Below are 23405 nucleotides of genomic sequence, written 5' to 3'. Positions count from 1 at the left end.
TATCGGCTGGGCGAGTGCCATAAAGTTTGTAATGGCAGCGTTAACGTTACTGGTCCCGCTATCCATGTAGCCTGCTAAACAGCTGCAAAGCCGAGGCAAAGGGGAAAAGAGGTTTCAAGTGGCAGGCAGGGAGCCCACAAAGGCAGAGGCCTCCTCAGCTGAAGAGAAGCATTTCTTATTACCATCTTCTCGGTGATGGGAAACCTCGCCGGGTACAGCAGAGCTGGCCAGAGGCCCAGGTTGTAAAGTTTAGCCATGACAAACTTGGTTAAAGTTTAGCCATGGCAACGTCGGGGCAGTAGTCCTCGTAGAAGCGGGCCGCCGTGCCACGGTATTTCAGGACTACCAGCTCCTTGGTTTGTTGTCGATGGAAACATGCGATCACAGGTCTGGGCTTGTCCCCATGTTGTGGCCTAGCAGCGAGGGTACGATGAGCTCGGTCCAGCGGCGTCTGTAGAACCTGGTCACCTAAATTCTCCATCAGAGCCTCGGAGAAGAAGATTGTGGGACGAGGGCCTTCAATGGCAAACCGACAATCCTCACATTATTCCGACGGCTTCGCCCCTCCAGATCGATGTTTTTGGCTTTGATTTTGGCACAGACCTCCGACAGGTTAGTACATGTTTCTTGAGGGCCTGGAGGCGTTCTTCAGTCGAATTAGCATTGGTCTCCAAGCTCACAATACGTTCACCAAAGTCAGTTACTGTGGCTTGTACCGAGTCAAGTTTAGCTTCGAGAGGAGTGAACACCGACCTGAACTCCACCGACATGGCCTGGCGGTGTTCCTCTAGCAGGCTAATCAGGGCCGGCATGCTAATGTAGCTATCAGCGGTGACGAACGGGTTGGTTGTTTCGCCTCTCTGTCCTTAGCCAGCCTAGTTCCAGTGGCCATGGTGTGTGTCAATTCAATTCAATTCAATTCAATTTTATTTATATAGCGTCTAATACAACAAAGTTGTCTCTAGATGCTTTCCAGAGACCCAGAACATGAACTAGACCCCCGAGCAATTATTACATAAACAATGGCAGGTAAAAACTCCCCTAGTAGTGGGAGAAAAGCCTTAAGCCAAACAGTGGCAAGAAAAAATCCCCTTTAGGAGGAAAGAAACCTGGACCAGGACCTGGATCATAAGGGGGGACCCTCCTGCCGAGGGCCAGACTGGGGGTCGGGGACGTCAACAGCACAGCAGGCAGGTGGAAGCAGCAGCGGGATGACCGGGGGTGGGGACCGCAGGCCAGCATGCAGCTCCCGAAGCTCCGGCCCAATCAGCAAGCCCCAGGTTGGGGTGCAGGGTCGGGGAAAGGTTGAGAAGGGGCAGGGCCAGGGAGAGGAGTCTTGAGGGACAAACCTCTCCCCCGCCTGACAGGGCAACTTACGTTGTGTCGAAGATACAGCTTACTTTTACTAATACGTCAAGACCAGTTGGGTTATGAAAAATTAAGGTTTTTCAGGTCAGTGTGGGGGAGTGCGAAGCGTGCGTCTACTCCATTCCTCTCTCCACCGGAAGTCCAGCCATGGAGAGTTTGACATCTTATCTTGTTTTTGTCTTCCTGCAAACGTGTCCTGAGGTGGACGGCAGGACAGGACTGCACCCGGCACCCTCCTCCCTCTCAGTCGCATCTTTTTAAAGTGTGCTGAACGTGATCTTGATGGAGAAATCACAGACATCTATGGAGGAGACTTGTTCTTGAAGTCAGGACAAGAGAATGAGCTTCCCCAAGAACCTCAGACCGCCACTGAGCCTCGCCGCTGGACTTGTTTCTGTCAGCGGCCTGAACGACGCGCTTGGTCTTTGTTCCCGAGCAAACAGCCTCCATTACTTCCACAGTGGAGTCAAGCCAAGGCGATACTACTTTTTTCATCCCCGAAGGAACGTTTTGTAGGAAGGAGACACGAAAATCCCCTCTAATCTTTGTTTGACAGCTTGAAACCTTCCCAGGATTATTCTCACACATCTGTTGACTAAGTGGACAGTCTGTGTCCATCTTTGCTCTTCAGAGACTCAGCCTTTCATTACAAATCATTACAATCACCTGTTGACGTCACACACTCTCAAGCGCCTCGTTGATCCAAACGAATGTGCTCCATGTCCAAATGGCAAAGAAGAAAGGTGACAGGAAAATAAAGAAGAGATATACCCGGGTTCATGCTGACTGCAAAAAGATGGAAGTCTAACATCTTTCTAGCACTTTTGTTGTGGTTTCACACTTTCCCCCCTTTTCAGATTTTGGGATTGTTATGTTTCAGCCTGTGAAAAACTCTTAATTGAGCTGAATAAATGGAGTAGTTCAGGTTTTGTGAGTTAAACCTTTCTTCAGTGGCGGTACATGAGTGGCTGCAGATGATTAGAGACCACCTCAAAGACTGCAGAAACCCTGAAAGACTCTCTGATCCCTGCAGTCAGCTTCAGACACCCGGTTCCTCTGGACCAGACCTTGACACGCAGCAACAGAGATTTTCTTCCCCGTCCCTGAAGTCTGCCCGCCCTCGGCTGCAGCATTGTTCAGACTCGCGACGGCTCTGCCGAGGTTCAGCGGGTTCGTTATGGTAGACCAGAGTATGTCAGCTCTCTGGGGAAGAAGACTTGGACGAAGGAAGTGTAGAGGTCGGCAGCGAATTGTGATTGTAGCCAGAGGCCGGGATAGCCAAGACTCACACACGCTCAGACACACACACACACACACACACACACACACACACACACACACACACACACACACACACACACACACACACACACACACACACACACACACACACACACACAAGTACGAAGTATACAAAGCTCACTCCTCCAGCCCTGACTCACTGATCTGTTTATGTAGAAATGAGTAAAACCTCTCTGATATTTCAGACTCGCAGGCTTTTCAAACCGTTCCCTGGATTCCCACCAGACTTTCTTTTTCTAATGGAGGCTTGAAATAAAGCTTCAGAAATGTTGACAACTCCTATCCTGCCGCCGCGGCTTCCTCTGACAGCTCAGGCTGAAACCGCTTGTTCCGTTGGTGTTTTTCCCGTAGATATTAAGAAATGTCCACCTGAAAGCAACCACACAGTTTCCATGGAAACAAGAACACATGCGGCCAAACACAGGATAATTATTCAGTCTGGGTACACCTGTACCAGACAAAGACACAGTTGAAGGTCAAACAGAAGTCGTTAACACCTGTGAAGTAGGGCTGTTCAATTAATCGATTTTAAATCGTAATCGCGATTATGTAATTAGAACGATGTTAAAACGTGAAAATCGTAAAATCAATTTTTCACTTTTTTTTTTTTCCTTGTCTGCACACATATTAATGATTGATACCATATTAATGATTGATGGAAATACCTCTCAATACCTGCGACAAGTGCCCCATGGGAGAGGCTCTTTAGTGTAGGAGGGGGCGTTGTAACATGCCACCGGGCATCCCTCAAGCCAGATGCCCTCAAGCCAGATGCTGTAGACCGGCTCGTGTTCCTTGCAAAAAACTTGCAAATGTGAATAGCAAATGTAATGACTGACATTACACACCTCTACCTCCTTCATGGGTTGCATTATTATTTAGCATGCAAAGACCCAGTTTAGTTTAATTAGAAAATGTCTTGTTTTATTTAATTGGAAATATAACTCACTGTATGTTTGCAAGTGCTGATTTGCTGATTTTTTTTTCAGAGATAAAACTTTATATTTTATTATATTTTTTAAAACTTTTTTTCAACTTATTTTACAGACTTTTGCACTTTATTCGTTCATTTTTGGTTTAATAAGAGCAAAGTTTGCACTTAAAGCCCAATGGGGCAAATGTTCAATAAAAAAACAGCATATTTGAAATCATTTCTTTGCCTTTTGTCAATTCACAAAATAATCGTAATCGTAATCGAAAATCGGATTTTGAGAGAAAAAAATTGAGATTTTATTTTTGGGCAAAATCGAACAGCCCTACTGTGAAGTGATACGTGAACTTTAAGGGGCACGTACTATAGCACTGATGGCTAAAATTCAGAAATGTGCTATTATTTATTTGACAAATATAATCCAAAAAGAACAAAAACACCAATATTTTAGTCAAAACTGAGTACCTTCCACCTGTCCCACAGGATTTGAGAGAGTAAGCTCCAGCCAGGTGCTGCTAATCATCACTTCCTGATGGCCTGATCGTCAGCAGGTGTGCAGACCTCAACAAACGCAGAGCGTTAAGATGTGTGTTAACATAGTACAGAGAGGGAAAGACATCAGTATGAACAATGTCGAGACAAAGGCAGTCTGTCAAATACGCGGTTGCATGAATAATCGCCTTGACGCTAAAAGGTCCACTCACGGCGTCACCAGCTCAACACAGCCAGCTGTGTAGCTTGGCGGCGTAAATTCAATCTTTTCAATTCAATTTTATTTATATAGCGTCTATTAAACCACAAGTTGTCTAACGATAAGAAGAGCAAATAGAAAGCCCAAAAGAATGGCCTAACACAAGGAAGCGTACTGGCCCCCCTCCTCATCAACATCTATACCAACAACCAACTACTTCCCCCACAATGCTGCTGCTTCATCTAGGCTGATTACCTCTGCATCACCACCCAACATAACTTCCAGAAGATTGAGTCTGTCCTGGAAAGAGTCCTCCAAGAGATGATAACCTACTACAATAACAACCACCTGAAACCCAAACCATCAAAAACCCAACTATGCAGTTTTCATCTTAAAACCCCAGACGCAGGAAAAGAACTGAGCGTCTCATGGGATGGCCACAAACTCTCCAACCACCCCCTACCCAGTGTAACTCAGAGTTACCCTCGACAGGACACTGACTACGTTTACATGCAGTCAAAATTGGGGTTATTGCTAATATTCCGGTTACTGAAACATTGGGAATATTCCGTTTACATGGTAATTAATCATTCGGGATATCTGGATCAAACCAGCGACACGTGGAGAACGTCATGACGCAATTACTGTCATTTCTGCTTTTCGCTCACCTTCTTGTAAATCTTCTATCCCGGTACTTTCTACCGTCTACAAATGCCAAAATTTTCATATCCTTCATTACATTTATGAAGTGATTAGTCTCCTAGTTTCTCCGTGTTTATAAGAACTTCCTGGACTCAAAAGACCAGGATTCCTTGTGAACAGAGCATGTGCAGAAAACAAATTCCTGTTCCGTTTGATGGGGAAATTCCGTTTGGCGTTTACATGACCCAATATTCAGGTTTTAAAAGGAGTAACCCAGGGGCCAGGAGCAAATTCTGGTTATTCAAAGGGGTTATTGGTGTTTACATGGCCGTGCAAATTCGGGTTATTGCCAATATTCAGGTTTTAAAAGGGTTATTGACTGCATGTAAACGCAGTCACTCTCTTTCAAAACCCATCATCAGAACACCAAAGCCAAGGTCCACACTCGCAACAACATCCTGCACAGACTGATAAACTCAAAGTGGGGCGCTGATCCATCACCGATCTGTGCAACTGCCCTAGCCGGTGCTTCTCCACAGCCCAATATGCGTGCTCAACCTGGAGCTCCACCCGCCACACCCAACTGGTGGACTCAGCCCCCAACGACACCTGCTGCATCATCACAGGATGCTTAAAGACAATGCCAGTCCAGTGGCTCTATGCCTTAGCTGGCATTGACCCCACAGACATCAGATGGTCTATCATCGTACAAGCCGAGTGAAGAGCACAGGAGTTGGATACCAGGCACCCCCTGCATGGACACACAGCACCCCCACCCCGACTGAAATCCAGAGCCAGTCTCCTACAGACAGTCCCACCTCTCCAGACAACCAAAGAAACACCAAGGACCAACATCTGGAAAGATGAATGGAACCAGCTCAACACACGAGCCCATGACTGGATGGAGGGAGGAATCAATTCAATTCAATTCAATTTTATTTGAATAGCATCTAATACAACAAAAGTTGTCTCTAGACGCTTTCCAGAGACCCAGAACATAAACCCCCGAGCAATTATTACATAAACAATGGCAGGTAAAAACTCCCCTTTAGGAGGGAAGAAACCTGGACCAGGACCTAGATCATAAGGGGGGGAGAAAGCTGGACCAGGACCTGGATCATGGGGGGGTAGAAACCTGGACCAGGACCTGGATCATGGGGGGGTAGAAACCTGGACCAGGACCTGGATCATAAGGGGGGAACCTCTTGCTGAAGGCCAGACTGGGGGGGTCGGAATCACCCCGACTGAATGCCTCGCCAGTGGGCACAACCTTTCATGGCAAACCTGGAAGACTCTCAACAGACAACGAGCGGAGCAGGGAAGATGCAAAGCACTCATGAAAGCACGGAGCTACCAGACAGAAGACACATGCAGTTGTGGAGCAGTACAGACAATGTTCCACCTACTGGACTGTTATGATGCCCCACAGTGAAGCCCCCAGGACCTGGTGGAACCCACCCCAACACCTCTGACCTGAAGAAAAGAAGTATTGATGTTCTCAGTGAAATGAGCCATAGTTATGTGCAAACGCGATGCAGATCATCAATGACCTTCACGGATTATGGGTTTTAATTGTTTCCATGTCATCCCTTCACCACACCCTTCACCCCACCTCATCCTCCACCCGTGTGCATGTTTGCTCAGTCCCCCGGGGATCTAGGATCCTCCTGGTGGCCTTTTTCAAAGTAGAACCAGTCTGATGTCAGATGTTGGTTGTATTCATCTATCAGGGGTTTTCATGTGGTGGGTGATCTCTGGAAGGGTGAGGTGTCAGCATATACTTGTAAATAGAGCTGCCACCATGCATATCTGAATATAGACTGTACCCCCCCCCCCAACCTTATCAGAGCCTTGTCAGCGGACTGTACATGCTGTACTTGCACACACGTAAATGTGCCTGTGTCCATGTTTACATATACAGCGTTCAGCATGTACACCAGTAATGCAAACACATACACACTTGTGTGCACGGTCACACACTTCAGTAATGAGACTGAGGATGAATTGTCAGTTAGAGGGCTCAGTGAAGTGAGGTGGATGGAGCATCATGATTGGGGCTTGTTTTGCTGGACCAAAGCATCAACTAAAGATGTTACTGAGTCACATACTTTTTTTTCTCACATTAACTTTAGTAAAGTCAACATCCCCCATTCAGAATAGCAGCCGTGGGAACACATTAAACCCTTTCCATACAGCTATTTAACAGGAGCAGAGCATCAAGACGTTACAGGGTCACAGCCGAGCTATTTACAAGGCTATCACTTTTCATTTATTTATACTGCGACATTGGGATGATCATCGAATGAGAGGAAAATATGTTGGCTTGACAAATGGCTCTCTGGTGTTTCTGTGGCTCTACTTTCTTTGTCTCTTTTGGTTTTCTAAATAATTTTGGCAGCAGCTGTGTAGCTTTGGGTGGTTTTTCAGGGATGTGATGGATGATGTTCCACGTCTCCCTTGTGAATCATTTTAAACATACTTTAAGACTTTTAAATGACCTGCTAATGGTATAATGCGGTAATATGTGGAGAATTATTTTTTTGACTGGAAAAAACCCCATTCCTGTTAATTGGTTGCTATGGTAGCATGTTTTACCGTAGAAGCAGCTGTTTCATTAGATCACTGTCCAGGGTTGCCGTTGTCTTTGTCGGGTTAGTCTCAACACACATTAGCCTTTTCTTTTTTACTGTTTTAAAATCCACTTTTCACATAGTTCATGTCTGAAGAGAGTCTTTTGATTAAAAGACTGCTAATGTGTGCTTACTAAGCACACATATTTTGCTTTATATCATGTTTGCTTTATATAATTTTACTTTCATTTCATTTCTGCAGCCAGCCCCTTGTGGTCAGGTGCAGAACTGCAGCTTTTTCAACTTCCTTCTGTGCTTTAATCCAGAAGTTGGAAAGCTGGCGCTTGAGATCATAGACATATATACATAGACGCCTCATTTACCGCTGGGGCGCGGGAAACACGGCCGCCATCTTGGACCAGACATCCTACCCATACGACAGCATGAGACAGAACAGTATTGAAGATGCCAGAGCATATACAGGACTGTGTCAGAAAATTAGAATATTGTGATTTTCTGTAATGCAATTAAAAAACAAAAATGTCATACATTCTGGATTCATTACAAATCTACTGAAATATTGCAAGCCTTTTATTATTTTAATATTGCTGATCATGGTTTACAGCTTAAGAAAACTCAAATATCCTATCTCAACTGTAAACCATAATCAGCAATATTAAAATAATAAAAGACTTGAAATATTTCAGTTGATTTGTAATAAATCCAGAATGTATGACATTTTTGTTTTTTTAATTACATTACAGAAAATAAAGAACTTTATCACAATATTCTAATTTTCTGAGACAGTCCTGTATATATATATATATATATATATATTTTGTGTCTTGCAAAATAGCCTACCTATCATACTCACATGCCAAATTACTGTTAAGCCTACTATGAATATTAAAATACGCCGAATCATGTGTCTGGTATCATGCCTAGATGTATGATGTTTGCAGAAAACAACCCCCGTGAAAATCTGTTTTTCTGCGAGTTATGACTGATTAAATGCGCTGACCCTTAACTGCAGCAGCCAGATAGATGACACTGAGTGGAGCAGGTGACCGCTCCAAGACGGCGGCCCCCTCTGAGTGGAGCGGGTGACCGCTCCAAGACGGCGGCCCCACGGTTCGTCAGCGCAGCAGCGGTTGATGGCGCGTCAATGTATATATGTCTATGCTTGAGATGAACACAGATCATTTTATTTTTCCCCAAATACTGTACGTGAGGCTGATCTTGAATCCCCACAGCCCTCTAGTGGCCAGGAGGACTCCCTGCATCTGTGTTTTTATTTATCGTTTTTATTAACACCTGTGATATATGTTAGTTTCTGCACAGAGGTAAAGTTGAAAGTAAATCTAAAAGTCAGCGTTTGTGTTGTGTTGTTGTTTCTCCAGTTGCCCTACCGTTTCCTGATGGGGTTGTACTTTTACCTGGTAGCTGGGAGGGAATATGTCAAAAATCATAAAGATTGAGCACTTGGTGACAAGTTTTTGATATTTGGCATGGTGTTAGGTATGGACATAAGGCTTTCAAAAACCACCGCAAACAAATTGGGACGTCCCCCTAGTGGCCGGTTTGCAGAAAATTCAAAATGTCTCCCGCCGAAAAGACCAGAGGTCATATCTCAGCTTCTGTTAGTCCTAGATTGTTGTATATTGTCACTTTCTCTACATTTTTGGTACTAGGAATTCAATTCTGAGATAAATTTCCTATTTCAAGGTCATGTTTAAGGTCATATTTAATTTTCAAGGTCATTTTTTGCACAAAATCACCATATCTCTAGAATTAAGTCACATAGAAAGATTATAGGGGCTCTAGACTCATATTTTCACCCCCAAGGAATGCAGTCTTCTGTTTATTGGACAGGTCACTATAGCTGTAGTGCCAATAATTTCACTGGGTGAGAACAGTGGCCTTCATTCAGGTTTAAGATGAACAAAACTTCAGAACTAAGTCACAGTGAAAGAATAGGATTTTATTAAAATAACACACATTTTGAATGTTCTGCAAACCGCTCACTAGGGGGCCGTTTTCCCAATTTGTTTGCCGTGGTTTTTGAAAACCTTATGTCCATAACTAACACCATGCCAAATATCAAAAACTTGTCACCAAGTGCAGGATTTTTATGAATTCCCTCCCAGCTATGGGTCCTGATTATGGATTGATCCATAACTGTTGGTGTGGTGTGGTTGTCAGGCTCTGTGCTGCTTGTGTGTTACTCTACACAGAGACAACCTGTTATTGCTTCACATAAGGTGTTTAAATGAATTCAGAGTGCAGTGGGACAATTTAGAGACGCATTGTGTTTTTGTTGTGCTTATTTTATTTAACCGCAACACAAAGTCATAGAAACAGAAGCATGTTAAAACTTAGATTTTTGTGCTAAAGTTCTTGGAAATATTATTTTCCTCAAGTCCGTCAGCGGTTGCTCCTCGAGAACGTCCGCTCCAGAGTCTTCCCAGTCTGATCTCCGCTTTTCCTGGCCTGATAAGACAGGGCTGCAGTGGGAACAGGAAATAGATGACGGTGACTGTGTTCTTGAGGAACTACAGGAATTTGGCAACAATGAAGGAAAGGATTTTATTTGAAAGTATCTGTCTCCTAGTGCTGGTAATCCACCGAGGGCAGATGCTGCTGCACGGCTCTCTGAGGAATGAGACCTGGAGCTTTAGTGTCCTTTAGTGTCCCGGCCCGACGCCTCCTGCAGCGTCTAGACCCGAACCAGCACAGAAACAGCAACGGATACTGCAGTCTAACGTTGTGAGGACCCAGTAACACCACGGGGTTGTTTAGATCAGAAAAAAAGAAACATTTAACCTATAGTGCCTACAGTGGTAGGTGTACAGGACTGTCTCAGAAAATTAGAATATTGTGATAAAGTCCTTTATTTTCTGTAATGCAAAAATGTCATACATTCTGGATTCATTACAAATCAACTGAAATATTGCAAGCCTTTTATCATTTTAATATTGCTGATCATGGCTTACAGTTTAAGAAAACTCAAATATCCTATCTCAAAAAATTAGAATATTCTGGGAATCTTAACCTGTAAACCATAATCAGCAATATTAAAATAATAAAAGGCTTGCAATATTTCAGTTGATTTGTAATGAATCCAGAATGTATGACATTTTTGTTTTTGTAATTGCATTACAGAAAATAAAGAACTTTATCACAATATTCTAATTTTCTGAGACAGTCCTGTATGTACACATGATTTTACTATGGTTATGCATCAATTTGCAATAAAATGTGATCAGATCTTCACAATAAAAAAAAGTTAACACACAAAGAATTGGGATTAGTTTTGTCTTTATTGATGATACCCGTTAAACATTTACTAGAAGAAAAACTAAGAGAACCGTTGGAGTTAAGAGCTGGTGGAAGGTCCTTTCAGGATCTCTGGATCAGAGCTGAACCACGTTCAGCTGGAAGTCTCGACCAGTCCTCTTTCCAGGCACATTTGTAGGATGGCTGGTGTGAACGGCTCTCTGGAGCTCCATCCTCAGCATCTCTACCCGATCCAGGTCTGGACTCTGGCTGGACCACTGCAGAAGGTGCTGCTGCGTCACCCAACGTCTACAACGTTCTATACCGGCAACATTGTTCTATACCGGCAACCCGCGGCTCTAGAGCCCCATGCGGCTCTTTGGCACCGCCCTAGTGGCTCCTGGAGCTTTTTCAAAAATGTTTGACTTTTTTTTTCCTTTTTTTTCTTCTTCTTTTTTTCTTTTTTCCTTTTTTCTTCTTTTTTTCCTTTTTTTCCTTCCTTTTTCCTTTCCTTTTTAATCATTTCGACTTGTCTTGAAATTTTGACTTTTTTCTTAACTTTTTTCTCAACATTTCGACTTTTTTAACGGAATTTTGACTTTTTTCTCGACATTTTGACTTTTTTCTCAACATTTCGACTTTTTCCTCGAAATTTTGACTTTTTTCTCAACATTTCGACTTTTTCTCAACATTTTTCGACTTTTTTCTCGAGATTGTACTTCAAAATTAATCTCGACATTTCAACTTTTTTCTCGACATTTCGACTTTTTTCTTGACATTTCGACTTTTGTGCATAATGAAAAAAAAATCTTCCCCCAGTTCTAACTAATATAGAAACATGCAGCATGTGTTGTCTTCATTCTAAGGCTTATACAAGACTTTTCATTTTTTGCGACTCCGGACATATTTGTTTTTTGTGTTTTTGGTCCAATATGGCTCTTTCAACATATTGGGTTGCATTTCGGATCGCATTTTATTGACATTTTAAATCAGAGAACCAGTTTATTCCAAAAGTATCACTTCAGTGGTTATATTTAGAGCGGTATCCAGCCTTCTACCTGAAGAAATGTGATGTTTAGAGTCTATTTCTATGTCCTGGCTGTCTTCGTCTGCAGACTGCTGGTGTTATATGTGATCACTTTCTTTTCTCTTCCAGGATCCGGCCCATTCCCATACACCCCGGACAGAAGCAGCAGTACTACATTAAGCCCAAATACTACCACACACACACGCAGACGCACGTCCAGTCCCAGCCCGAGCGGCCCATCCCCCTGAGCGTTGGACATCACCCCCTCCATGGTGAGAAGGTCCCACCGTTTACCTTTACTCTTCTGTGCAGCATCTTTCACTCACATTCATGAATAACAAGTAGATGCTTGTAGATGTTTATGAAGGATAAAAAATGCAGTTTTCACAGAGTGCACAGACTTTAGCATCACTCTTTAAAGTCCTTCTTGTCACGGGGTGATGCCGCTCCACCAAGTTTTATTTTTACATTTTTGCATAAGACAAACAGATCAATAACAAAAAAACAACAGCAAAGGAGGTCTGGGGTGAGACAATGTACAATCCAGTCAATATAAGAAAAAAACAAGATACAAGTACAATGCAAATCAGCTGACCTGGTAACAGCGGCAACTTGGTTAGAGAAGGAGAGAAATGTAAAAGTGATGATGATATTGACGTCCTGGTGGATGGACAAATGGGCAGGAATGACCAAGAGCTAGGTCGTGAAAGGATTTGGTTGAAGGTGACGTTCATTCACAGCCACCCTTAATCTTGGCTTCCTGTCATTTTCTGACCATCACTTGACTGAAATCTTAGATTTCTGAGTGTTAAATTCCCAGGTAGTACTCCCCCCTAAATTCATGGTAAAAACCTGATTCCCACAGTTTCCCAGTCAGAAGCCATCTGAGCTCTGACGACCAGGAGGACCCGGACAGAATGTGGCGCTTGCACTCAGGCAGTGAAAGAATTTGTTCAAATTGCCGCTTTAGTGGTAATGGCGTAAAGACTTAAGCATTGCCTGCTGCTTGGAGCTGTCGAAAATGAAATATTAGTCTCATTTTCTGAGGGCAGTTTCAGACCAAGGCGGGGATTGTGAGAATTAGTGTGTATGGGATGGAAGAAAATAACAATGTCATTCAGGGATCTTGCTCAAACAAGAGCCTCTGTGGATACAAACAGAGGCGCTGAGCTTTCATCAAGTGTGTCAGTTGGACCCTTCATCTCCATTAAGTCTTGAACCCGGGGTTAAAATGCTACTGATGGTAAAAGTATAAGCAGACAGCCAGAGACTGACTTGTCCTGTTCATTTGTTACATAAATGACAAGGCTGGACCTGAATATTTGAAAATCTAGATATTTGTTTGTTGCTTTTACTGTCTGGATAGCAGGTGATGATAAAAAGCATCTTAGAGAGGAAGATTCACTCTGGAGTAAAGATGGGTAAAGTTACTCCAACACTGTCTACAACTAATGAAACAAGTTCAGAAGGATCTTTTTTAATATCTCATCAGCTACAGCACATAATATCATCAAAATACCATGAGGATCTGGAGGGGCGTGGGCTTAAGTTGAAAATCAGTATTGGATCTCATTTTCAGGTCCTCAGGCAACACATTTAAAACAGACGTGATACTAAGATGGAAATCACTGGCATGGACTCCAGGAATCTCTGCCTGAGAACATGTCCGTGTCGTCAACACATTCAGGCTGAAGGAAACCACCTGTACTACAGAGAACACATGCGCGAACATGCTTCGGAAACATCCCTGTGTCCTTTGGGACGAAATCCATGTGAAAGGAAACACCAAAACTGAAAGGTGTGTACTGGTTCTAAAGCAGCACATGCTCCCATCCGGACTCCCAACCTTTTCAGTCTTTAGCACTATACTTGGTGCTTGGGCGTCCTCCACTAGGTCCCTGTATGACTGTAAGTGGAGAGTGTTTGAAGGAGGGTGTCAGAGAAATGGCCATATTCCTTTTCAGTGTCCAGTAGGAATGATTGGCAAACGGAAAGCCTTCTCCACGGTCAAGGTTTACTTGGCAGCTATCGCAGGCAGGTGGAAGCAGCAGCGGGATGACCGGGGGTGGGGATCGCAGGCCAGCACGCAGCTCCTGAAGCTCCGGCCCAATCAGCAAGTCCCAGGTTAGGTGCAGGGTCGGGGAAAGGTTGAGAAGGGGCAGGGCCAGGGAGAGGAGTCTTGACGGACAAATCTCTCCCCCGCCTGCCCGGGCCGTTACCCTGCCCCTCTCACTCCCACACTGCAGGATCCGGTGTTGTGCATTCAGAAATGATCTTCGCCACCGGCAGAGGATGCTGCACCATGTACAAAAGAGAGAAAAGAGAAGAAAAGGGGGGCCAGCACAGGAAACTACAGGAGCGACTCTAACACACTACAGTTTACACTACCTAGAGATTTACCAACACCAGCTAGAGGTTTACTAAACACTAACTATAGGCTTTACTAAACAGAAAGGTTTTAAGTTTAGTTTTAAAGGTGGAGGTGGTGTCAGCCTCCTTAGGTTAGTGACATCCATGCGTTTTCGGTGCAGCCATCATGCGCTCAACTCCAGGGGATGTGAGGCTGATTTGGAAGCCCAACCCGTCATTTGTGCCTAAGGTGGTGGTTCATGTTCTCCCATTGACCTCGTGGCTTTTGCTGCCCCACCAGGTGAGCTGGGGTTGCATGCGTTATGTGCAGTCCAGGGTTTGCAGCCACCTGTGGACTCGTGTGTGCACTCGACTCGGGGCCTGGCCGCATCCTGGGCCTTATTCAGGGGAGTTTTTTTCAGGACATCTGTGCTACGGCGAGTTGGTCCTCGCCTCTCACTTATCCGTTTCTATATGCTGGACGTCTCCGCTCCGTGCGCGGCACGTGCGGTTTTGCTGTCCTGATTGGAACAGAGTATTTTTCCCTGTGGGTTGGTGGATGCTGAATAAGCTTGTCTGGCAACCACATCCCATAGTGAGACATTGGGTGAAATATTATGAAAGAGAACTTTAAGTTTCTTACGTTATTTAAGTTATTTACATAAGTAATATGAGTGAGATGTCTCACCAGACAACCCTTCTTGCTTGGGCGAGTGAGGAGAGGTTCTTATCTTGAATGACGTGGTGTCGTCTGCATGGGATATTTAAGGTAGGTGGTACTACCTGTGGCGGACGGACACGTTTCATGTTTTCAAATTGAAGCCGTCAATATGCCCGGTGTTTATTGGGCACGTATCTTTGGCCAAATAGAACGTGATTGCTTTAGTGATCTCGACATGAGGTGGATGGGTACGGTGACGCGCTGTACAGGCTTGTTAAGGGACATTTGAGATGATGATGAACCACTCACCCTTGAAACGGATGCAAGGTTTTTCTTTGCCTTCATGCATTCATCGTAGCTGACTTTGTGATTTGTGGTTGAGCAAGTTATTTGTGTTGGCTTGTGGCGCAGGAACACATTTAGATCATTCTTTGCATATTACGAGTTCCTGGTTAACATCGCTTGACCTAAATCTGAAATATTTCCAGACGACAGATGATGATCCGCGTTGAGGGACAAGCAGTTTGTTTTCTACTGGGGCAGGTATTTCAATTTTGTTTCGACTTCTCTTTTAGCCGCAAATCCAGACCATATTCAGTAAAATTCAGGCTAGTGAGGTTAGGTCCTGCGGCTCTGGGAACAGCTGTCAGTCGTCTCTTATTGGCTCATGCAGCCAGTCACGCAGTCACACACACATGCACACAGAATTATTGAGACAGCTTCTGATTTGCTTTGCAGATGGCGCAGGAAATGTTAGTTTTTTTTGCCCCCCACCCATTTTTTTCATAACAATCGTACGATCACGTAGTTTTGATCGTGGGAGGCCAAAGTCGTGATCGTGATTAAAATTCGATTGATTGTGCAGCCCTAGGTCCGGGTGTTTTCTGTAGTCAGGGGGTATCGGGAGCTCTGGAGACAGAGTGAGAAATGGTGAGATGTAGAATTATGGACTTGGAGACGATATTACAAGATAACAGGTCTTAATGAGGAGAAGATGAAGACCTGCCAGGGAGGAATGAATGGGATAAAGGAGGATGAGTCCTGGTAGAAGTAATCCAAGAAGAGTTTCGGGTAGGTTGGGGGGCAGACATGTGATGCTGTAGCTGAGGGGAGGGTGTAAGAGGAGCCTTGTGAAGCCAGCCGTGGGTGAGGAAGTCCAGAACCTCCACGGAGGGTTTGCAGTTGGTCAAATGGACGCCAGGAAGGTGCAAAGAGTGCGTGGGTCCAGAATGCAGGTAGAGGTAACCTTTGGGAAACACAAGATGATAACAATGTGCTGCCAAGGACAGGTTTGATCTGGGACAAATTGAAGGTCGGATGAATGTGGAGGCTAAAAGGTAGACGGAGACGAACCGCTAATTATGGACTCAATTTCATACGGACGAACCTAGAGACAGTTTTCAAATGGATGCCGTGAGATGAGAACCATTTTCTGCCCAGGTGAATATACGGGTGCAGGAATCCGTTTCCGGTGAGCAAAGTGGCGGTTGTGGTCGGAGGTGCATCAAAGTGCGGCAAGGGCATTGGACCTTGCAGCCACGGATGTGATGGAAGTGACCGCAATGTATTTCTCATCTGCGGGGAACAGTGGAGTCTGGAAACCCTGCGAGATTTCAAAGGTCAATAGAACTGTGGCAGCGGAGAATCAAGTTCCGTCTGACTGTTGAACTGGGGATGATAACCTGAGGTGAGAGAGTCTTTGGCGTTGAGTGCTTGACAGAACTGTTTCCCTACCTGGGAGGTGAATTGAGTTCCACGGTCAGACAGGATCTCCTTGGGGATACTGTGGAGATGGGAGACATGTTTTACAAGCAACTGAGCAGTCTGGAAAGCTAAGGGGAGCTATTTGAGGGAAATTGGATGACATGCTTTAGAAAAACGGTCTACGATGGTGAGAATGGTGGCAAATCCTTTAGAAGTCCAGTGACAAAATCAACCACAACATTCGACCAGGGCCTTTCGTAATGGTTAAGAGTTGAAGGAATTCACCCGGTGATCGATGAGAGGATTTGTTGCATGCACAAACAGGACAAGCAAGGGCGTGGTCTTTAACGTCCTTGTAGATGGACGGCCACCAGGAGTAGCGGTTAATGAGGGTAATGGTTTGGCTGCTGGGCAGTGGCGAAGTGGATCCAGTGAATGAGAAGAGATCCGAGTAGGGGATGTATATTCTGTTTGGTGGACTGTTTCTGGGATCTGGTTCATTCTGGAGGGCTTGGTTAATGACATGTTCAATGTCCCAGGAAAGAGCCCCGAAGGTGCAGTTGTAGGTGTTGTCCGGGGAGAACTGGTGGGAAAGGACATCTGGCTTCGTGTTTTTGGTACCTGGGCGATATGAAATGGAATGGTTGAACCGAGGAAAAAAAAAAAACAACGGGATTGACGTGAGTTAAAACGTTTGGCTGACTGTAGGTAAGATAGGTGGACTCAACCCTCAACCCTGATGCGCCATGAAGCCCTCTGGTGGAGAACTGCACAAACTCATCCTCAGATCGCAACACCCAACCACTTGTCATGCTAATGGTATTAGCTGATGTGTAATATATTGTATTTGATAAGAGGGTTAGGGTTTCATGACACCAGTGAAAGTCAGATTTATTGAAACACCTTTTCATTTGTAATCTGATAAAACCATTTGGAGAGAGTCATTTCCAGTTTGATCCAGGTTTTAAATGCGACAGGTCATTCAGATCCACCTTTGAACAGCTCTCATATCTTATAACTATGGTCTGCCCAAGATTCAAGGTTGGACAAAGCCAGATTCACCAGATGCAACTATAAATAAGCTGATATTTTTAAGTGGTTAAGTGGTTGTGTGTCCGACCAGAGCTGCACAGACAGACATGGGGATATTAATGTGGAGGTCAGCAGGTAGAGCGGCATCGATGCTTGGCTTTGCAGCAGCGGCACAGACTCAAACAGACCAACTTCGATTTTCAAAGTAACCTGGCCAGCTAATTTTACTTTCCAGTTAGCAGTTTGGAAATGTAAAACAAATGGCCTCAGGGTGAGAAAACAATGAGGGCAGGCTCTGAAACGTCCAGATATTCCTATTACATAGGTTTTCTGTGGAGAAATGACTTTTGTCATGCATGACTTCCAAATACATGTTAAGCAAAGCCTTCTCGTATCGTTGTTCTCAAAGCTTGCTCTATTTTAAGTTCTGTTTATGTCTTAACTGAATGTGGCCTCAGATGATCTTAGGCACCAAACCAAGACCCCCTGAGATGTTTAACATGTTGCTGAGCCATTGCTAGTGGCTGATGGATAATAAACAACCCAAATATCTGGAGCCATTGGCGTGGTATTTTCTCAAGTAACAGCCAATGAGAGTGCAAAGCAGTGAGGGATGTTACCATAAGGAAGAGAATCCCAAGAATGAACAAGTGAGACAAGCACAACATGTTGTACCCCCGACACAGCAGGTAACTGCTTTTTTCTTACAAGACATTTTTACTCACTTACTCACAGCCAATTAAGAGCCCCTTTTACACTGCTGGATACCATGTGTTTCATACCCCAATTTCGTGTTGCCTTTCCTTTTTACATTAACTGAAACTGTTCAAGCCTCTTCTCAACTTGGCTTGAGGCACCTGGGAGGCAATGACATCTCGTGCATTCCCACTGCATCATGATGCTCCCTCCTCTACACATGACTTGTGGATTAATGTTTTGATGTTAGAAAGCTTTGTCCCTTCACACTATATTCACAACATTTAGTATTCTTCAGTGTTGTGCAAGTTCATACTTCTCATGAACTACTTCAAAGTTCAGTTCACATAGCCAAAAAAATAAATAGTTCACGTTCATAGTTCACCATTTTCATTTTGAACTAGTTCACATTCAGTTTATTTCAATATTAGGTGAGAAGTACGAATGAAACGCCCACTATCCTACAACTGTTCACTGTATACAATCATGTATTGTCCTAGTGGGTTTTTCAACTTTCATCAGAGGTTGTAAATCTCCAACAATGTCGTCCATTATCAGTTTTTCTACCTGTTGCAGGTAAATCAACCCTGAAGGAGCAGCAGTGGGACTGGGGTGTTTGGGGCTGTGGGGTCTTGGTCTTTCCTGATGAATTTTTTTGATTATCAAGGACTTGCAGATTTTTTCTCACACTGGACGGATGCTTTAAATCCACATGACGTTTACAATTTGAAGTTGGCGCTCGGACTTGTTTTCTCAGCGCAGGTGGACATAATTTGCACAGAAAGGATAGATTTTTACCGTCAGACTTTTTGGGAGACGATGTGTCTCTTCACTGGTCATGTAAAGATGCACCGGGCTCGGGCAGCCGTTGCCATGGAGCTGGTGCCCGTTGAACGCGTTCATTTGAACTTGTTCATGCACAACACTGGTATTCTTCATGAACGAGTCAACTATTATTTATTTGGCCAACAAAACAGCTATCCAGTTCCAGTTGTTTGTGGAGAGCAGCAGGCTCCTCTGTGGTGTTCCTCCACGGACATCTCGCCTGTGCAGTGACTTACACATGGTAGACTCAGAAAGAGTGATGTTCACCAGTTTCAGTGAGGTCTTAAAGCTTTCAGCTGTTACTTATTCTTAATGTGTTTGGAGTCATCTTGGCCGGACATCAAATTCTAGGAAGGGCGAGCACAGTCCTTACCTGTCTCCATTTCTAGACATTTTGTCTAACCATGGACTAATGTCCGAGCACTATAAGATGACTTTATGCAGATCAGCTACTCTTGATTGACCAGAGTCATGATCCATGATTGTAAGGTTTCCAGGTCCTGTCCTTTTAGTGAGGCATGGGTTAGTTAAGCAAATGCTTCCTTTGAATGGAAAACTTCAATGTTTGTGTGTCTTTTATGAACCAAAGTAGCTCTACTGACTGCATTTAGCTTTCCTTTAAGAAATTAGTTTTTGGTTCACTTACTTTTCCCCTCCTGCAATGTTCATGGGTGTGTTCAGCAAAAACACTCAGTCAAGCCAAGTTTGTGGACTTTGTTTTTTCTGAACTGGGCTTCTGTATTCTTGGTTAGGGGTTAAGCATTAGACTGTAGCAGTCTGGCCATGATCTGGTTGAGGTCCAACAAAATATGTGCACAAGAATCCATGTGAATTTATTTACAGACCATGGCAATCAAGTTTCCTTGCTCTGTAACAAGGAGAGAAGTGTGTCTGCAAGGAGGAGACCTCAGAGACCAAATTAATAGGAACACCCCGGCTGGTTTTTGCCCAGCGTCCAGTCAGCTCCCCACTCTGTGGAAGCAGCAGATGTATTTGCTATTCTAAATCAGGGAGCCCACAGCTTCTCGGTCAGCTCCGCTCCTGTCCCACGCGACAGACGGCCTGTCAGCAGCCGGCTTCTGTGCCACATCTGGGAAAGTTATTCCCTGGCTTCCCTCGTCCATCCCTTCACTCTCTCACTACTGCCAAAAAAACCTCAGATGAATGCAGCCAGTTCTGGCCCTGACAGATGGACTGACCAGAGAGCATCGCCACTCCAACACCGCAATGACTGAAGCAAACACCACAAGCAGTCAGAGGAGGGTTTTCTGGCCATAATATTTAGATTAGTTTAAGATTAAGTCAGATTTAAAGGGCAGCGTTTTGTCCGACAGCTCTAAGTAATACTTGACAGACTGAGAAATTCATGTTTCAAGATACAAATCAGCATAAAAATTATATGGAAAATGCAAATGTGGTCCTTGATACATTGTTCTCTTACTCCGGTCATACAAGTTCCATCACATTTCCTGACTGGTTTAATTTTATCATTCGCTGTAGAAGCAGAAATCTTCACCAATCTCCGTCCAGAACCTCCGTAGCGGTGTACAAAACCATAAAGCATGCATATAATTATCAGGGGTGTTCTCTGTGCACTGTGAGCAGATATTAGAGGTGACAAAACCCATCTGGAACATCCTTTGTCCTGTATAATGTATTCTATGAAGAACTTTGTACTGTATAAGTTGTAAGTTTGGGTTCTTCATAGTGAAAGTATTTAAACATATTTGTGACCAAGAGATCTGGGTCTGGGATTTGGGTGGTTCCATCAGATTTCCTGACTGGTTTAATTTTATCATTCGCTGTAGAAGCAGAAATGAGACATATCCAGAGATAATTCTGGCACACGCAGAAGTGACATTCGTATTCATCCCTCTACTGTCGCTAGTTCATTCATCTGAATCAAACAGCACCTATCTTTGCTTTCCTAACTGATGCCCAACTGTTCACAATGCTCAAAGTCCCTCCACCAGCCCAGCGTCCACTTGCAGGCTCCAACTCTAACAGCAGGTGTTCATTGCAAGAGACATCATCATCATCCTTCGACTGTCGTCCAGATCCTAGATGTCACTTCTTTCCATCAGGTCCTGTCGGCCATTGCTGCTCCCAGTTCTTGGAGTGTAAGTCCTGTGTCCCTAGAGATTGTGTCAGGATAAGTATGAGGCCTGGTTCCTCAGGATGATTGGGGGAGCCGCCATAGCAGGATGTCGGATATTACTTGATCCGTAGCACGGTAGCAATGACCTGCAAAGATTGCTCTACGGCGTGCTACAGTTGTGGTTATTGGTGGCAGTTCACCAGAGATCTGCTCCTTGGTTGGATGAGTTTTCCAGGAGATGTTTTTGACACACATGAGGAGTCTTGTGTTTGTGCCGTTGGGCCGGTCTTGTAGTTCCTTCTTCATAGTCCAGGTCTCAGCACCGTATAATAGGATGCTTTCAACACAGGCCCTGAAGAAAGAGACCTTGATGGAGGTTGAAATTCCTGACTGCCAGACTCTGAGGAGTTTGTTGCAAGCGTTCCAGGCTTGTCCCTTTCTGGCAAGAAAGTCTTTTCTGCTGTCAGCCACATATGAACCCATTTAAAATCCTTGACTTCTTTGATGTGTGATCCATCCCGTGATGTAATACTTGGGTGGTTGGAGTCCTCGTTCATAAGCATGTATTGTTTTCTTTGAGTTCAACTTGAGTCCGACTTTGGCCGTGGCTTCTTCAAATGCGATGAGCAGGGTCTGGGCAGATGTTATGTGCTCTGCGGTCAGGGCGACATCGTCCGCATAGTCGAGGTCAGTCAGATATTTCTTGCTTTGACGACCAGATCTTCTTCCAACCATGAATCCGTTGTCTCTGATGTTGTCCACTGATTGCCGCAGAGCATGGTCCACCACGATGACAAACAGAAAGGGTGCAAGCGTGTCACCTTGGAGAATTCCAATGTGGTTGTATATTCTTTTGTTGGACCATCGTGGCATTGAACGAAACTGATGGGATTTTCATACATTATGGCTATGGCTTTTACTATCTGCTCAGGAATTCCATAATTATGGAGGATGTGCATCATGACCGCTCTATTCACACTGTCAAAAGCCTTTGAGAAATCTACAAATATGATGGTGCCATTGCAAGAGACAAATTGGTGGCATAGCATCCTCAGCATGTCCTGACCCAAACTGACCGGATGAGAACCCCCTCAACCGGCTCCTCTTGGGTCCAGCCACCCCACAGAAGAACCTCATTTCTTCCACTTATATCCGCAATCACTACCCATAGTTTGTGACCATAGGGGAGGGTAGGAACGTAGATCAACTGGTAAACGGAAAACCTTGCTGTTTGGCTCAACTCTCTCTTCAACGCTACAGAGTCCACAATACTGTAGCTGACACACTAATCTCAATCTCCCCCTCCATACTTCCCTCACCCGTGAACAAGACCCTAAGATACTCCACCACTTGCTGGGCCAACTTACAACCAAGGTCTCAGATTTGGAAGTGCTGATTCTCATCCCGGCTTCTGGAAACTCAACTCTGAACCTCTCTGAAATCAGAGAAAGATGAAGGTCGTGGCTCAATGAAGCCAAGAGAACCACGTCATCTGCAAAAAGTAGAGGTTGAAGCCTTTGGCCACTAAACCAGATTCTCCCTCTGACTGTAAAGGGACTGGATAGCCTGTAGCAACGGACCCAGAATCCTCCAGTATCGAAATGTAGGTGTCATCTGCAGGAAGGGATGCAGCTGGAGATTGGACACCAAACTCTAAGCGCTGTTAGAATGAGGATCGTAGTTTGAGATGGCTGACTGAAATGTGCAAATTCCTTCCAATTCCTCTTTGAGGAACTTTGTTTTAAACATTTTTATGATTTTCTCTCACATTTGTTGACGAAGTTGAGGTTCTCCATCCATAGTTGCTCCTCCAGGACTCAGCTTTTCTTAGATGCTACTTTTGTAGCAAATCATTGTTACCATCACATCTTTGAAATAACACCACTTTTCTTTTCCACACTGCTCCATGTTACACTAAATTGCTTCGTACAAACATTTTAGGGTGTTTTGCATTTATGAAATATAAAAATGGAAGTATAAACAGATAAAATTAAGTCAATGAGGGAAAAAAAACATGAAATAAATTTGGTCCATTCTGCTTGCAAAGAAATAAAAGTCAAAGAATTTTATTTCTTTGGAGTTGCATCATATTTTCCTGACTTATTATGATTTGTGGTTGTATTAGTGTGCATTAGTGTGTACATGAATTCTCCACAAACAGTGAACCGTGACGGATAACTGTTAAAGTGAATTCTTCATTATGCATTGACGTTACAGTCTCAGCTGCTGCTAA

At 44.2% G+C, this 23405-nt stretch overlaps 1 protein-coding gene across 6 annotated transcripts in view; it reads left to right on the top strand.

The window, feature by feature from the left end:
• The window catches only part of ltbp1 (latent transforming growth factor beta binding protein 1), a 226200-nt gene that overhangs the window by 66164 nt on the left and 136631 nt on the right, over window positions 1-23405 (top strand). For all 6 annotated transcript variants that reach the window (XM_061745319.1, XM_061745317.1, XM_061745314.1 and 3 more), the window contains exon 4: window positions 11937-12079. In XM_061745319.1, coding sequence (XP_061601303.1) covers window positions 11937-12079 — 143 coding nt within the window. The remainder of the gene's footprint in view (window positions 1-11936; window positions 12080-23405) is intronic.

This window comes from Cololabis saira, chromosome 17, assembly GCF_033807715.1.
Source record: "Cololabis saira isolate AMF1-May2022 chromosome 17, fColSai1.1, whole genome shotgun sequence".
Taxonomy (NCBI): domain Eukaryota; kingdom Metazoa; phylum Chordata; class Actinopteri; order Beloniformes; family Belonidae; genus Cololabis; species Cololabis saira.
Note: the sequence above shows the minus strand (reverse complement) of the source record. Positions and strands in the feature narration are given on the sequence as shown.